The following is a 17,386-nucleotide window of genomic DNA, read 5'->3' as shown; positions in this document are numbered from 1 at the left end:
GAAGAGTGGAAGGACCCAAAAAACAGAATGAAATGACAAAAGATGCATCAGCCTCTGATGACGAAGTGCTGCAGTAGGCGTGTTTGCTACAATACTCAAATGTTTTATGTTACAGTATTACAGATACTAATAATGATGGTATTATGTAGGAGAATAATTTTTTAAGATAGTGAAAGAAATTCTTTTGAAATTTGTACAGATCAGTCTGATTTAAATAAGTCACATGACACTAAATGACCACCAAAACGTTACTTCTAGGCTGGATTATTGCAGTTCCTTATTATCAGGCTGCACTAACAAGTCTCTAGAGACTCTCCAGCTGCTCCAGAATTCAATTTATTTGCATATTCATAGATTCTGGATTTTTTTTTTAATGCGGGAGAAAGAATAGACGTAATTTGAAGAACTTTTAGCTAGGTAATTGAACTTTTTCAGACACAAAATAACTATTCAAAAGTAGTTTTATGCATCTTGAGACATGTCTGAAGGGGATCTTAAAGATTTAAAGCTGTCGAAGGCTTTAATAACCCTTTTTTTTTTGTTTTTAATTACATTTTGCTTGGAATCATTAATTTGTTCACACCTTTGTGAAACGATAACACAAAATTATCACATTCATGACACGTTTCCACTGAAAAACTCTGTGATCTATTAATTTTACTACTCTAACAACTTAAAAGTTACACTCTATCATGATGTCCAACATGTACAAGAGATTCTTTTTGTTGCCAAAATCCAATGAGAACACTCAAACAGAGACTCTGTTCATTCGTCTAATGAACGACTCAGGAGGCCATCAGGGTCTGCAGTCATAAATCTGCAGGACTGTCTGACAGGCGGCACCAATCACCGGCCACCTGATGTGAATGTTACAGGGTTTGCGTGTGTGTGTGTGTGTGCGTGTCACTGAGGTTATGTTGGGTTTAATTTGACCCAGAACCGCCTGCAGAAGACTCAGCAGTACTTTCACTTTGTCCCATAACTCCACAGACACCAACGCCAGTTTTAATCCACGTCTTTGTTGTTTTAACAAAGAAGAGCTGCTTCTCCGCTCTTCTGCTACATCTGTATACGTAACTAAATTATGCTGCTGACTTTCTCCACAAACACCAGATGTGGCGTTTAAAGGCCAGTAGCCCCTTTTCTTTGATGTAAGCCTATTAATCCTCATTTAAAAAACAGCACAACCAGCTGTTTCACAAGATGCAGAGATGTGCACATTTTACTCCTGTGTTGTTGCTCGTTGCTGAGCACATCTCTGACCCTCGGAGAGAGATTTTGACCTAGCTAAGCAGAAAACTAGATCTGAAAGACCCTTTTACAATGAACAATGCAGGATTAGAGCAGCTGAGTTTTGCAGAGGGTGGGTTCTTACTAATATTTAACTGAAATAAAGCTCTAATTATTATAGTTTTGGGTCTGAAAATCTTTCTTGTCATGTCTTTTTGTTGTGCTAGTAGATTTTGCTGAGATGTAATAATCCTTAATGCCTTATTTAAAGTCCCCTTCCACTCAAAAATATGTTTTTCTTCTTGTTCCTACAGTTGGATGTTTGAGCTTCACTGTGCAGAATGATGTATGTGCTAACAATGCAAGACATTATATATATTTATATGTCCCAACACTTCATTGAAGCTATATGATGTTTATGTTCAAACCCGAGAACAAGCATCAAATCAAAATATAGATGTTTTATAATATTGATGAGTCATTTCCCCCCCGAATTTTAGCTTTGATATATCTGCTATCTTGACTAGAGTTTAAGATAAAGTGTTATTGGTTTGTAATAATGTCTCCAGCAGCAGGTCAGGCAAGGTGGAAGAGGGTTAATACAGTTTAGAAGAACTCTACATCTGTCGCAGCAAGACCACTTCTCCAGCAAATTAAGAGAAAGGGAGATTGAAGAGACGGTAATTAGGAGCAGACAGAGCTGCTTCACACTCTGATAATTTGAAATCTATTTGTGGCACAGAGGCATGAATATAATACAATTCTTTATGTCCAGATAAACTGGGGCAGCTTAAAGCAAAAACTTTTCTCTTTTTCTTTTTTTTTTACAAACTGAGCGATTAAACACAAATTCAAGTCACGCAAGTTTGATTTAAGTTGCTCAACTCAAGATTCTGGTGCTATATTAAATTCTTTTTCTTTATTATTTAGATATTTTTCCATCTCAGAATAATTTAATGATGTCTGTAAGGATTAAAATATTGTCCCGATCCAAGGGTATTCCTGAAATTAATACATTTATGACCAGTATTAATCTCCAAAGACTTAATTTTTTTTTTAAAAAGAGGGAAGAATTAGAAAAATTAACTTAGTGGAAGTGCAAGAGATGACAAAACAGTTCACCAATAAAGTTCTCAATAATGAAGTTCATTTGTTTGACAAGGCCATCTGTAAATCACTACCGCTTCCTTATTACAAGTGATCAAACTAACTGCTTCATCTATCGCTCCCTCAGCTGCTGTGTAAAACTGATGCTGCTCGTGTAATAAAGAGGAGGTGAGATGAATTAGACCCATCATATCTCCTCATATCTCTCCCAACAGAACCCAAACCGACAGAAACAAGACCACAGAGTCAAGTTAGCGGCTCTGTGAAGCAGCGTTTTTAGGCACATTGGTGCTTTGAGATTCAGTTAATCAGTTGTTCTCAAACTTTTTCACCCTTAAACTGACACAAATTAGACCACAAACCCCCCATCTGATGAGGTTTTTGCATTTTAGATGTTTTATTACAGAAAGTGTATGAAACCCATGAACAAAATAGTCATATATTCTGTCATTATGTTACATGGCAGACAGACTTTTTTGGCTTCATGCACCACTGAGCAACTTTCACAGGAATGAATGGGTGCCATTGGTATCCATGAATGTTTGTACCAAAGTTCCTGGCAACTCATTAAATAGTCGTTGAGATATTTCAGTTTGAACCAAAGTGGTGAGCCACTTAAAATATTAGCCAACCACTTTACACTTAACATATGAACCCAGATGAAACACCTCTTGAACTATCTTAGCTGTTCAACCATTATCTACCAAAACTCATCTGACCACTTATGAAATGTAAAGGTCGGATCTGTTTCACCGAGGTCGTCACTTATCTCCCTCTCTGTTTGCACTGGATATAGAGCCGATGTACCTGAAGCGGTTATAAAGAAACACAAATAAAGGTGTTTGTACTGTATGCTGATATCTCTACAGACCTTTTTCAGAACACAGTGTACTTGTCAACGACTGTGATCTGCATAAAGCAGTCATTAAATGTGTGAAGCTGAGACTTTTCGCACTTGATAAGGGTTTTTAACTGTCTGCTGTGTTCCTGGCTTGAAGAAGATATTTTCATTTTTGCAAGTAAGGTGCTTCCAACATTTCTGATTCTCATTCTGTCTGTTTTACCTGGATGAGTCTCAAACAGAGAAGAGCAGCAGTGCCCGGCATGCCAACACCACCGGAAGACAAAACCAAATGGATCCATAGCGGTCATTCATTTCCGATTCATATTTTTTTTGCTAATTTCTATCAGGGAAATGAGAGTTGGATCACCGTGTGGTCATTTTGTACAAATTGCCAGGTGCTGTATTCAGGTAGAGAAGATGGGGCTGCAGTGTAAGTAGGCATCATTTTAGCGAGCACTGAAATTGATGAAGCCACATTCAAGTTTCCATCCAAAATGTGACTCAGAGAAGTCTGTGAAACATAGAGAAAGATTTTGGTTTGAGCTCAGTGACAAACAGAAAACATATCATACAGCATGAGGGCTGATTTGCATTAGATATTGTATTTACAATTGCATGATTTAATGGTGGAAGCTGCATAATTTCATGTTATTTTGTTATGAACGTACATCATATGCCCAACTTTTTTTCTTGGTTTGGGCCCCTTGGTTCTAGTTACATTATTGTGGTTCCTACTATGTGTCAACAGTTTGTAGAAGACCCTTTCCTGTGCATAAAACCGGGTCCAGTTGATGTTCAGTTGATGTGCATGAACTGACTCGCCAACACTGTCGGGAACGCCGCCTGTTATCACCCAACATCATCAGTGTTGGACCGCAGTAACGCTCTCATAGCTGAATGACACCGAATCCCTGCAGCCAGTTTCCAAAATATTATGGAAAGCTTGAAGCCAGAAGAGCGGAGGATGTTATAGTTGCAGATTAATACCATTGAGATGTTCAAACAAGACATTTGAGTGTCATGCTCAGGTGTCTGTATACTTTTGGCCATGAGGTGTATTGTGAGATGGAAAAGGCTGTGGAAGCATGGGACTCATTTTTAACAACATATCAATTAAAAAAAAGCATGATAAATACTTGGAAGGGCAAAGTATGTCTATATAGTGGTTCCTATGGGGGTCAGTGCACTTCCAAGGGGGTCATGAAATAAATGTGAGGGGTTGCTATGATTCACTTAATAACAAAAGGGGAAAAAAGATGAAAAATTATACTTTTTGTTTTTTTTAACCATGCAGATTGTCCATCATTGTGGTCCAGATGTTCCCAGATGATAAATCCTATTGACATCCAAGTGAAGTAACAATAAGCAAAACACATTTTTGAGAGAAAGGGGACTTTAATTTTACATTTTGAACACTCACACAGAGGGCTGAAACATAAACCTTCGTAAGACCCATATTACTCAACAGAAAACACACGACTCCATATTTGGTTCATCTAACAGGTGTTTGACCTGCAGGATGAACTTTCTGTCTCTTTCTTCAGCCTAATAGGAACCGACAGACATGTTTCCATTTTTAGCTCTCAGGTTCATGCTGAGCTGGTTAATTGAGTTTGTTTTGCTCAGGTGCTCTTTGTCATCTGGCTTCGATGTGACACTTTTCACCGCGATCCGATCACAATGTCATCAACCGTACGCCTAACCCTCTCAGGTTCGACTCTGGCCTCGAGTTGGTCGGACACACAGTGACCATGTGACACACCTTTGTACCTTGTGGAAAGAAGCAGCTGACTCCGTGTGAGTGGAGAATGAAATATGTTGTGCAAGTTGCAGGCACACAGATAATAATAATAATAATAATCCATGTGAAACCTAATTAATCCATAATAACTTCACCTTTCAGCTGCAGGCATTTTCAGACTCATTTTGGAAAGTTAATATTTGATAATGCACTGCATGTATTTAATAATTTTTGTTCCTTAACTTATAACTATTTTAAAATCACACTGTTAAGTTTTATTACTTTCCAGTTCTTCTCCACACACTAATTACATTTCCTCCCACCCACAAGGATAATTCAGTTGGCTCCTCTAAGAACTATTCTTAATATTTCGACGGAGAGAAAGTCAACTTTCTTTTTATTCTTTGCCATTTTTTTCATCGCAATTTCCTCAATATTTAAAAGAACGGTTGCGAGGAAAATGAGTTTGTGAATAATTCACCACGATTCAGATGAGGAGCTAACGAGGAAATAACAAAACAGCTCAATTAACTGTGAGTCAACCCAGAGCCTCTTCACCCCTCAAATGTAACTACATTAACGAGCAAAATTAACAAAATTAAGTCACATTTTCATTAAAGGAAGAATTAAAGTAGAAGTTTGTTGTTCCAATGTGAGTTTGCATGAATCTCAGCTCCCAGCCAAATCAATTAATGAGTTTATTGATCAACGACCTTATCAACCATCTGCAGATACTGTATATTGTGTCTTACACATACAAGTGTTCAGCTCACACGGACTTACAAGACACCAAAATACGCTGCAAATAAATAACTTTTGTCCTCTGCAACATGTGAATAAAATCAGCCACACAAAATGTTTCCTTCTTGAAACTCAGCTCAAGTTGTTGTTTCCATACGAGAGGTGAGTCAAAATATGTGAACAGATTTCTGGGATTTACAGACACATAGAATTCGCACTTTTTATCTCATAATTAGGATTTTTTTTCTTTCAAAACTTACATTTCATTTCATTTCATTTGTCCTGATATTTTAAGTTTTATTGTTGTAATTCTGACTTCTTTTCTGAGATCTGTTTTTATTCTGACTTTTATCCCCAAATTCTGTTCTAAAATTTCAGCTTTTCTCAGCCGATTTTACGCTTAATTTGACGTTCCCAACCTTAATCTGAACCACATCTGACATTTATACCAAAATCATCTAGTTTCCACAGTCGACCCAGACACCAAACTCTGAACTTTAATCCTCTGCTTCTCTTCTAAACGAGAGCATTCTGTGGTTTGGCAACCAGTCAGTGCAGTTAAAGCCACTGGTCAGCAGCCTCACACAGAGGACCATGAAGATTTTATTGTAGTCAAACGACACTCAGATCTCCAGATCATATATGAGGAAAACATCATCTCTCAGGCCAGAAAAATTATTTCTGACCCCACTGTGAATACCAGCTCCTCCCCTCAGGCAGGAGAAACAGATACAAGCACTCCTTCATCCTTCAGTCCATTAAAGACATAAACAAACACCCCAGTGGCCGACAGCAGCGAGGGCTGATTGTCGTTATTGATGATGATGTTTGTGTACTGTTCTGTATGGTGAATGTGTAATAAGTGATAATGTCAGGGACTAGTGCAGTAGATGAGATTCTTCACTGTTTTACCTTTTATTGTGAGGATCTCAGAATTATGAGTATTTATGGCACTTTTTAATCATGGTATCTATGAGATGTATGATGTGTAGTCATGCTGAATTATTTGGTGCTGTACAGCAGTAGCATTATGTGTCCAAGGCAAATTTCCATGGGACAATAAAGTCTTATCATATCTTATCTTATCCCCAAAACTCAGATAATGCAGAATTTATCCTTTTGCGAGACTTTGTGCTCATTATAAGTAGATAAATACATTTCTATGGTGTGTGTGTGTGTCTCTCTGTGCGTGCGTGTGTGTGTGTGTGTGTGTCCGTGTGTGTGTGCGTGTGTCCCCTCCCCTTCACACCGCGGTCTCTCCTCCGGAGCACCGAGGCGCACAGAGAAGCGACTCCGGCGCGCTGCAGCTCCGCGTCCGCGTTTCTCTCTCCAGGCTTTGCGCTTCCAGACTGCAAAAAAAAAAAAGAAAAACCCCGACTACTTGACGCTTGGTTGCAAGGCTTCCTCCTTATTCCTCCTTTTCCTTTCTCTCGGTTCCTCCCATGCCGCCGTTAAGGCGCTGGATACGGGGCGATTTGTGATCGACCAGGCAGCAGCTCGATGAATATGGCGTGTATCGGGGACGCTGACCCGTTCACCGCTGCGATACCTGCCACCAAAGTTGAACTCACGGTTTCTTGTAGGTGAGTACAAACTGCTGCTGGTCCACCACACTGTCTGCTGTAGTTAGAGATACACAAGACATGTTTATGTGTGTAAAATGATCTAATATTAGTCTAATATTTGACACCTGATAAGGAATAACTGTACGCTTCTAACACGCTGGATGGTTGGATGCCTAGTGGAGAGTAAACGCACCAAAAGTCTTACGCGCTCGTTTTTATTGCAGAACACAGTTTACTATCATTGATTTTAAGCCTAAAATGCACAATTATAATGGTCACCTCTCTCTCTGTATGACAGAAGTGTAAGATGAATGATGATATAGTGGTTTATATGTGGAGTTAAAGGGAAATACAGCCGGATTTTGTGCGTATGTTGGCAGCAGTTCGCCTTTGGATAATCGCCAGATGGAGGTCAGAGTTGACATGCCTGGTCTTTAATGTACTGTCACATCTCTGGGCTGTAATACAGCTTCCACATAGAGCTGTGAGACTTTACTACATGTTGACAGTAGCTTCTTAAATAGTCACTTTCGGTGTCGGATTATGAGAGAGTATTATTTTAAATTCAGAGGATTTTTGTGCCGGAAAGATGGATGAAAACGTGCGCGAGCTGTGCGGTTCATGCTGTGGCAGCATCCTCTCTGACTGTAGCAGTGATAGTGGAGAGATTTACAGTAGATGGAGATGGGAGGTAAGGAGGGAGGTGGAGGGGAGGGAGGAATTTCTGGATACTGCAACTGGCTGATGAGACTCATTTAGCCACCTTTAATTATGTGTTTAAATGAATATATTTACTGTATTTAATCATCTGAATTTCAATGCATCTCTATCTATCTATCTATCTATCTATCTAGAGCTCAGACAATTAGTAGATTAAATGATTAGTCATCACAGTAAATGATTCTGCCAATATTTTGATAATTGATTGATTGTTTCAGTTAGTTTCTCCAGTGTGAGGATTATTTGTTGTATATGATAGTAAACTGAATATATTTGGGTTTTGGACTGTTGGTCTAACAAATCATCAACATCTGAAGACGTCAACATGAGCTTTGTGAACTTTTCTGACTGTTATAGACCAAACGATTATTTGACTATATTAAAAAATAATTAACAGATTAATCAGTAACAAAGATAATTGTTAGTTGCAGCTCTTTATACAGTATCTGTCCATCTATCTACTGCATCTCTTCATGCTGAGGTGGGCGTTATACAGCTTCTGTTTTACATCATTGTAAACCAATCGTTGGGTTGGTCGACCAAAACAAGACATTTGAAGATAAAACCTTTTTTCACAATTGTTTTATAATTTCATAGACGAAACGATTAATCAAAACAATAAGATTTTTATTCTAATAAAACTCAATTAGACAATTGACTAATTCACACACACATTCATTGACTGATGACACAGCCTTCGGGAGCAGTTTGGGGTTCAGCATCTTGCCCGAGGACATTTTGACATACGGACCGGAGGAGCCGGGGATTGAGCCGCTGATCTTCCGATTAGTGAACGACTCGCTCTACCTCCTGAGCCACAGCCGCCCCAATTTATCATATCCTCCCATTTGAGAAGCCACCACCATCAAATCTTTCTTTAAAAAATGACTAAAACAATTTGTAGATTAATTTTCTGTCGTCCGACTGAGTGATTGATCGACTAATCGTTGCAGCTCAAGAGGAAATAATTGGCAAATAGTCAGTTGCAGTCCAACAAAGCATTCAGTGACCAATCCTGAATCTGCATCTGTTATGTTTCTCATCTCTTCTATTCAGATTTTTCCTTTAATTTGTCACCTGTTTGTATAATTTCAATATAATGATATGAGACAGTGTTATGTGGGATGTGCAGTAGCTGAGGATTTCTCTCTGCCTCCACTTGCTCGATCACTGTATCACATCATTTTAACTAAAGTTTCATGTGTGTAAACTCATGAGGCCACAAGTAACGATCATTTCTAAATTATTAATCATCTGTCGGTTATTTCCTGAATGTTTTATTTATCATTTTGTCTATAAAATGTCAGGAAACACTGGGAAAATGTACATGATCTTCAGATAGTTTGTTTTCCCTGTCGTCCAGCTCTGTATGGTAAGAGTTAGGTTGTGCTTTCATGATATTATTTTACCGGAGAACTCAGTCTTGTAAACCTGGTTTGAGACATAATGAACAGAAATATACAGACTTTGGACTAAATTATGTTTCCACTGACCTAAAGTCACCGGGCTGCTGCAGAAAACCGACCTGTTGTTGCTGTTTTATGTCGGTCTAAGATAAAAGCTTGATAATGGCTGGACAGAAGAAGTCAGTCTGGTAATGACCTTAATGACTTTGAGATCAGAGTCTGTGAAGACGTACCCTCCAAAATGAGGAAGCCACCATCTGGACAAAATAATTGTTCTTTTGAAACGATGGCATCATGACAGAAAATTTCTTTTGTTAGAAAGAGTTATGACTCATCTCTAGTTTTCTTATAAAATGCTGCTCTTACAAATGCAACATACTGAATAAGCTCTTGATCATGTGACCGTGAATAGTTAGTAGTTATAGATGATTATAGATGGATGGATTAGTGTTGCGGTGCAGCATTTCATGAATGCTTTACAGGAAAGGAGTTTTGAGTCATAGAGTCATTAAGTAATGCATTGTTTCTATTAGTATCAAACAGCTGCCAATAGGAAATAGACCCATGTAGACAGGTCTATAGCAAGGTGTACGGTGGCCTGTGATGGCCAAAAAAGCAAAAGTTCTAACTGAAATTAAATTGCCTTTTTTTTTTTTGGTCTGCTACATTAAACATATCTTTGCTATAAATCACTTTTCCTACATTCTCTGAATCCAAAAGGGAGAAATTAATATTTTAAATTCTTTGGTTTCATGATGTTGCCCCCTAGTGTTACATTATTATCGCTCTGTCATCCACCAACCTTGTCCCCTAGAAATAACGTTCATATACAACTAATTTGAGCCAGAAAATATGTTTGGCTAGAAATGTACGTTTTCTCTCAACATAATGAGAAAATGTTGTTAATGAACGTATGAGTGAAATGTTGAGAGACAACGTACTTAGTTTTATTTTTCTTCCACTAAAATATCTGATTTTGCAGCATCTGCTAGCAGAAACTACAACAATATTAAACTTTTTATGATTATGATTTGTTTAGATAATGGCAGCGCTTGGTTAAGGTTAGGGAAAGATTGTGTACTGAAAAAAGTTTGCATTGACTTGAAGCACAACATGTTTTGAGCCACACTGTGATCTTTCACTAACTTTAACCTTAAAGTGCTTTTGTTGACTAAACCTAATCATACGCATGACTCAGGATGCAAACTCGGGTTTCTGGTGTCAAAGTCCTGCATCTTGCTTATTTGGGTGAACTGACCCTTTAAGATACTGGCTGCTTCTTAGGGGGGGGGGGGGACTGTATGATCCTGAAAGTGAGTTTTAAAAGCTCTCTGGCCAAATGATTATTTAAAGAGCAACTTTAAAGGGAACTTCATTCATCATATTTACATCAAAATCAGTTCACTAGTCATGAAGAAGGTCTTCAGTTAGTCGTAAAAATGTTATCTTGGGCTCGGAGGCTACCAGTTATAACAGAAAGTCTGCATTATGTACTGATTGTAAAGTTTGCAAGATATTACCATTTACTGTGCAGGGATCAATGTTATATATTTGTATAATGGGAAATGTAGGATTCCAATTTTTTGGAGCATGTAGCTCTTAATCTCTCTCAAAAAAAGTCATTTGCTATGCACTTATGTTTAACTTGCACTTGTGAAAAGTGGAACTGAGTATTGAGGCACTCGTTCTCGAAGGTTTCTCCTTGATCTGTTGCTTTGCTTGTACCTCATTTGTATGTCACTTTGGAGAAAAGCGTGAATGTTCGTAAATGTAATATAATGATCAGAGTCTTAAAGTCGGGCTATCTCAGCCTTTGCTGCGCCAATTTTGACTGTCACAACAACGCTTTTCAGCCTTGTATTAACTGTTTAAACAGTCTGCATAGCTTTTGATAAAGTCCCACATAGGGTTATTTTGTTCTGGGATTGAATGCACCTTTTAAAGGATAGGTTCTGTTTTTTTCAAGTCTGGCTAAATACAATACTGACATGCTCATATCTTAGTCGCAGCAACAATTCCTACCCTCCACTCTGAAGCTATTCTCTCACAACGCGACTACACCATAAGGGGAAAATCCACATCCCTCGTTCTGTGTAAAAATGTATTCAGAAGTTCGGCTGAAGCTAATATGATGCTTCAGCGGTCTGAGTTGGCTAAATCAAGTCGATATCTTCTAAAGTTTAAGTCTGTTTAGAACAGAATTCCCCCTTTTTGTTTCCCTGGAACGTTCCTTGCCAAGCTGCACCGGAGGGATACATTCTAGTAGTCACGTGTAGATTTGTCGCCAGCTTTTTACTCACACGTATACTGTGTGTTTATTTACACTTAACCCCCCCGTCAACTGTTAGCTGGCAACTGTAGCCGGTGATGACGTGACCATGTTCTTGCAGCCCCTCTTCTACTGAGCCGTACAAACGTGGTATTTAAGTCCAACTCGGTCCTATCAGGAAGGAAATCTCAGGACAGCATTTGCTCGTCACTTGTTTCTTTCAGGACACGCCAGATAAACACAGACATGATCCATATTCCATGTCTTATTAGATGCAAAGGCCGGAGCAAATTGAGGAGGTCTGGAGGACAACAGCTGGAGAGTCGAAGCACATTGTTACCAAAATATTTGTAAGCAAAAATACTTCAGCTAGCAAAGAAAAAAATTCACTTAGAAGTTTACTCTGAGCACATCTTCAGTAGTAAAAGCCAGATAACGTCAACAGACTTACGCTTCACTACCAAAATGTTTCCCTCCACTGCTTAACTTTAGAAGAAGAACTAACTTTAGAAGATACCAACTCCATTTAGCTAACTCAGACCGCTGAAGCCTAATCTTAGTTTTAGCCGAGCTTTGGAACGAGGGCTGTAGATTTTGTCCCCCATTTTTTACAATGTAGTCGCACTCCAGGAGAATAGCTTCAAGGTCAGTATGGAGAGTAGGAATTGTTGCAGCAAGTCTCATTTCCACATATATACGAGCCCATCAGCATTGAATTAAGACAGATTTGAAAAAACCAAAACCTATATTTAAAGCTCTTTATTTCATTCACTACATAGGAAACTCTAGTTAAAACATTTATGCTGAATACTGGTGCTCTGATGTTTTCATCTGTACGCTGCAGTGATCGGTAGTTTCCATGGATTAATTGTTCAGTTTGATTATTTTTATAAACAAAAAACATCCATGAAACACAGATTTTAGCTGCTGGTGGAGTGGACACCATCAGCAGCCTCAACAACACATAATTCACCAGCCCTGAGCTGGTGGGTGGTGTGATTTTCCCACTTTGGTGTCTCTGCATGTCGGCAAAGCTACTGAAGCATTCAGTCTAGATAGATCCCATCTTTCAGTGAAAGCCCTCCTTCACTCAATAAATCCAAACCATCGCCGGACTCATCACGTGTTTATTCAAGCAGAAGAAGTGACAGATTGATTAACTCAAGTCCAATATTGTGCATCAGTGAGAAGAAAATCCCACAGTCTGCTGCAACGGTACGCACACACAGCCGTTTGACTGATGAATGCCTATCACTTCTGATCACAAGGCCTTGATGACACACACACACACACACACACACACAGATGGAGTTTAGTTTTGTGCAGAGATAGTATACAGCGAGGCTCGCAGGCCTATAGAGCTGCAGAATCAAACGAACCCTGCAGACGTTTGGTCCTCGGAGAATGTTTGTGCACAAAGACGTCGGTGTGGCTGTCATCTGATCTGAGTGGTCCACAGCAGAGAGATAGCCCTGACCTTTGGGCACAAAAGGTACGAAGTGTATTCCGTCGAAGAATTGACGTGCTGTGATGTGGCTGTATTGAAGCCGGACGCTGACCTGCTGAGAGGCCGGTCGATGTGTCACAGCCGATGTTGCACTTTCCACGAGGAAGGTGAAGAAAGAGACAGAAAGACTTGTTGAGGCAGAGAAGGAATCCTGTATGCATGTTTCTTACGTTAGTGCTCACACATGCACGGCCAACACGACTGCAATAATATGCAGGTTTATCAGACACACAAATTTAAGCCTTACAAGGTGACAACAGCTGATTTATTTAGTCCCAGTGTTTGAATTCTGGAGATGATATAAAGTAGGGCTGCCACCAATGATTAATGTCATGGTCCATTTATCGTTTATTTTATGAAAGGTCCAAAAATTATGAAAAATGTTCATCACAAGTTCTCAGAGCTCAAGGTCAGCACTCAGAATTGCTTGAATTTTGTTCAGCCAACCGTCTAAAACAAAGGTATTGAATTTATAATGACATAAAACAGAGAAAAGCAGCTAATCCTCACATATGAAAAGCATGAGTCATGAGTGTGAGTGCTATTTTTTCTTGATATATTATCTAAATGACTGCTCTAGGTCTGCAACTAACGATTGTTTTCATTATCTAATAATCTGCAGATTATTTTCTAGATTAGTCCCTTTGAAAAATGCCCATTATAATGTCTTAAAGCTCAAAGCATCGTCTTCAAAATGTCTTGTTTTGTCTGGTCAACAGTCAAAAATCCAGATATTCAGTTTACAATCATGTACTGTATGTATTAATTCTTACAACCAGCAAATGTTGGCATTTTACAAATGGCATTTTTACTAAAATTACTAAAATGATTATTTGATTATCAAAATTGTTGCTGATTGATTTCTGATGATCAATTAATCAATTAATTGACTAATCGTTGCAGCCCTTGATTACTCAATAATTAAAACTCAATAATTAAAAATTATTTTCTGGTGATTGACTCATGGGTTAATTAATTCAGTTTGAAGAAGCAGACAAGCGGTCAGAAACTCTAAAATGGTCCTGCTGTTGATTCAGTTTTCCAAAACAGTCCCAGAAAAACAGATATATTAATTTTCTGCAGATGTTCAACGATTGCCAACATCAAAACATTGACAACCCCAGGGGATTTTTGTTGCTGTGTCCCCATGTTACCTGCCTGTCTCTAATATCGTCTTTCAAATAATAATAATAATATTAACTCTATATATATAGTACTTTACAAAAACAAAGCAACAAAGTGCTTTACAATAAAAGGAATGGGGAAGGAACAGGGTGCTCTGGTAGTCCAACACCCCCAGTTTAAGTGTGGCTGGTGACCTTTCATTCCCCATCTCTTTCCTGTCATCGCTTTACTCTGCTATCTAATAGAAAAGACAAAAAATACGCCCCAAAAAATAATTTAAAAAAAACTATGAATTAGAAAACTCTAACAGCTTCTAATTAAGGCTGCAATTCATAACTTTTGAAAATTCTGAAATTTGTTGAAAACCCTGATGTGTAGGCTTTAAAACTCTGCTTTTCAAGACTCCTAGTTGTATAGGGCCTGGGGACACTGAAATAAATGGGCTCGAAGCATTGCCTGCACCAATTTTTACAAAGATTGTCTCATTTTTCTACAGTCTGAATCATTTTATTAAAATAGTAAATTGAAAATCCTGTAATCACACCAACATTCTACACATAGGGGCTTTAAGCTGTAGATTAAGTTTGGTCTTGTCTGACTCACCAACTTCTCAACCATCATCCCAGAGTTATATCCCATCCAACATCGTGTTTTAACCATAAAATGTTGAATAATGTGAGGGAGACACCATCAAACTGCTATCAGTGCTCTTTCAAGGGGAACATCCTGCTCCACTTTGTATGCCATTGTGGCTCCTCCAAGTGTTATTGTGCTCTGCAGCAGCGTTTCCTCAGAAAATTAAAGCAACATTGTGCAACTATTTTACCTTAAAATAACTCTTTCATTCCCACTCAGCACCCTGAATGCCTGTTCTTGTACTATTTAACTTGGGTTGAGAGGGTACAATCACCTGCGAGAAATAGTAGTTAAATGGATGTAACTCAATTTCCTGCTGCTGCTGTTTCAAAATAAAGTCTTTCCACTGACAAACTAACTAGGAAATGAAATGTGTTTATTGCTGAGTTAGCGGAGCTTCATTAGTGGAGCTATTTTTCAAGAGTACAAGCAGAAACAGCCACAGTAGCCATGTTTTCATTAGATTTGCAAGAGAATTTGAAGTGAATTTTTGAAATGTCACAAGAAGGAAAATGCAAATTAGGTATGTTTCCATCAAACGGTTTGAAGCGAATAAACTAGGCGACCGAACGCATAGTTTTGTCAGAAGATGGTGGTAATAATCCGCCAGTAAACAGAGTAGAAGAAGTAAAGGTTGTCAACCAGAAACAAAACAAATAGTTATACTGCCTTGATGAGAGAAATATAAAAAACAACTTATTTTACCTTGCAGTGAGGGTACCGCATTATTCTATTTGAAGAGGAACAGACTTCAACACTTACTGTTGTGACATCCCTCACTGTGCTTCTGGCTGATCTTATTTCCGTGATTGTAAACATCTGAACCCACAGCAGTTGTGTGCTAAAATGTAAATACAGTAAATACTGGTGGCTGCCAGTATGTATCTTAGTTCGGTTGATAACGATATAGTTACATATTGGCGAGATAACAAGTGATTGTGATTCACTGAAGGGTTCCTCATGTGAGTCAGATGTTGCTTATTAGCTGAAGACCCATCCGCATGTACTCATATAGATGTTTTCATCAGCGGTAACTTAACACGGTTCAGATAAAGCTGAAAGCGATCAAGAAACAGTAAAATAAGGCTGATATCTGAAAGTACAAACTTAGCAGCAGAGGCCTCTGTTGCTGCTGCTTTGCAGATGTTACATAGTCTTGCTTTAAATCCACCCAACAGTTGATTGTTCTTTTGGTTGCTGCAGGGGAAGCAGATGTCTAATGTACCGCTATGTTATGTATGCCTGCAAGCTTGTCATATATCCTTTGTGCTTCTTGTAAAAGTGAAGTGTTTCAAGATTGAGTAATAAATCTTGACTTGACGTGACTGAAAATGTAACCAAATGGTAAATTTGCATAAAATTATACAGCTAGTCATGATATGTAAATGAAATGTCTCAAATCCTCACAGTTCTGCTTGTCTCAGTTCAAGTTCAAGGAACAAGTCAGCAGGAGAGATATGCGTCCTCCCCTCAAATCCTGTCATCTCCAAGAAATCCACTGACTTGATGAAGAAAGAAGAGGCCTCAGGAAGTTGTGGAAAAAAGCAACAGCAGAAGAAAGAGAGAGCAAAAAGGAGAAAGCGAGAACAGTATTTTACAAAGATCCCTTTAAATTTCACAAAAGAGAAAAGCGGTAAAGAGAAAAGCGGATCCCTGAGAGCATCAAAAGAGGAGGTTGAAGGACATCTCAGAACCATCCACACTGACAAGCTAAAAGATTAACTGATTCTTGTCCCAGCTGACATCCCATCAATCTCACCACCAGGATGCGGGGTGCACCATCTCCCCCCTGGCCTTCACTATAGCAATGGAGCTCATTATCAGTATCTCCAAATGGGTTGAGATGGCTACAACGGCTACAGTTTGGTCAGAGGTTACCACCGATACGAGTCTATATGGACAATATATCAACAGTGACGACAACTGTCCCTTGTACCAAATGACTTCTGGAAAAGCTTCATCAAAACATCACATGGGTAAGGATGGAGATCAAGCCCAGCAAGTGCAGAAGCATCTCCATCGTCAAAGGTCAAGTCATAGATGAAAGATTTCCATAATGCTTAAGTCCTGTCAGACTGTACAGGAACAGCAAATAGGAATCACCAATTGCAAGTCTTGTGGAAGAATTCAAATGCACCAAAGCAAGGTTGGTCATAGGGAATATATATATATATGTATGTATATAAGCTTATGAGAGGAAAAAGACCAAGTACTCTGAACTGGCAATTGAAGTTGTCAAGAACATCTGGAAGACCAAGATTTCCCCTGTAGAAATGGGATGCAGGAGATTTGTTGCTACATCTACGATCAGTCTGTTGAATAAAATGGGGATGAGGAGACGCTCCCTCCAACAAGCAATCAAGTCCTTGTCAAATGCAGCAGAAAAAAAGCAGCAGGATTTGGATTTAAAAGACAACAATGGGGCTGCAAGATGAAGATAGGAGGGTATGGAACTGAGGGGGGTGTACCTGGGACGCCAGGTATCACTGTTGAGC

The 17,386-nt window shown here is 38.8% G+C and overlaps 1 protein-coding gene across 2 annotated transcripts in view; it reads left to right on the top strand.

The window, feature by feature from the left end:
* Nucleotides 1-6,933: 6,933 nt before the first annotated feature.
* Nucleotides 6,934-17,386, top strand: part of LOC122986561 (copine-8-like) — a 69,957-nt gene continuing 59,504 nt past the window's right edge. Inside the window, exon 1 of one of the 2 annotated variants that reach the window (XM_044357902.1) lies at nt 6,934-7,246. In XM_044357902.1, coding sequence (XP_044213837.1) covers nt 7,164-7,246 — 83 coding nt within the window. In that variant the 5' untranslated portion in view covers nt 6,934-7,163. The remainder of the gene's footprint in view (nt 7,247-17,386) is intronic. The other variant, XR_006404326.1, reaches the window with a different exon arrangement.

This window comes from Thunnus albacares, chromosome 7 (genome assembly GCF_914725855.1).
Source record: "Thunnus albacares chromosome 7, fThuAlb1.1, whole genome shotgun sequence".
Classification (NCBI taxonomy): domain Eukaryota; kingdom Metazoa; phylum Chordata; class Actinopteri; order Scombriformes; family Scombridae; genus Thunnus; species Thunnus albacares.
Note: the sequence above shows the minus strand (reverse complement) of the source record. Positions and strands in the feature narration are given on the sequence as shown.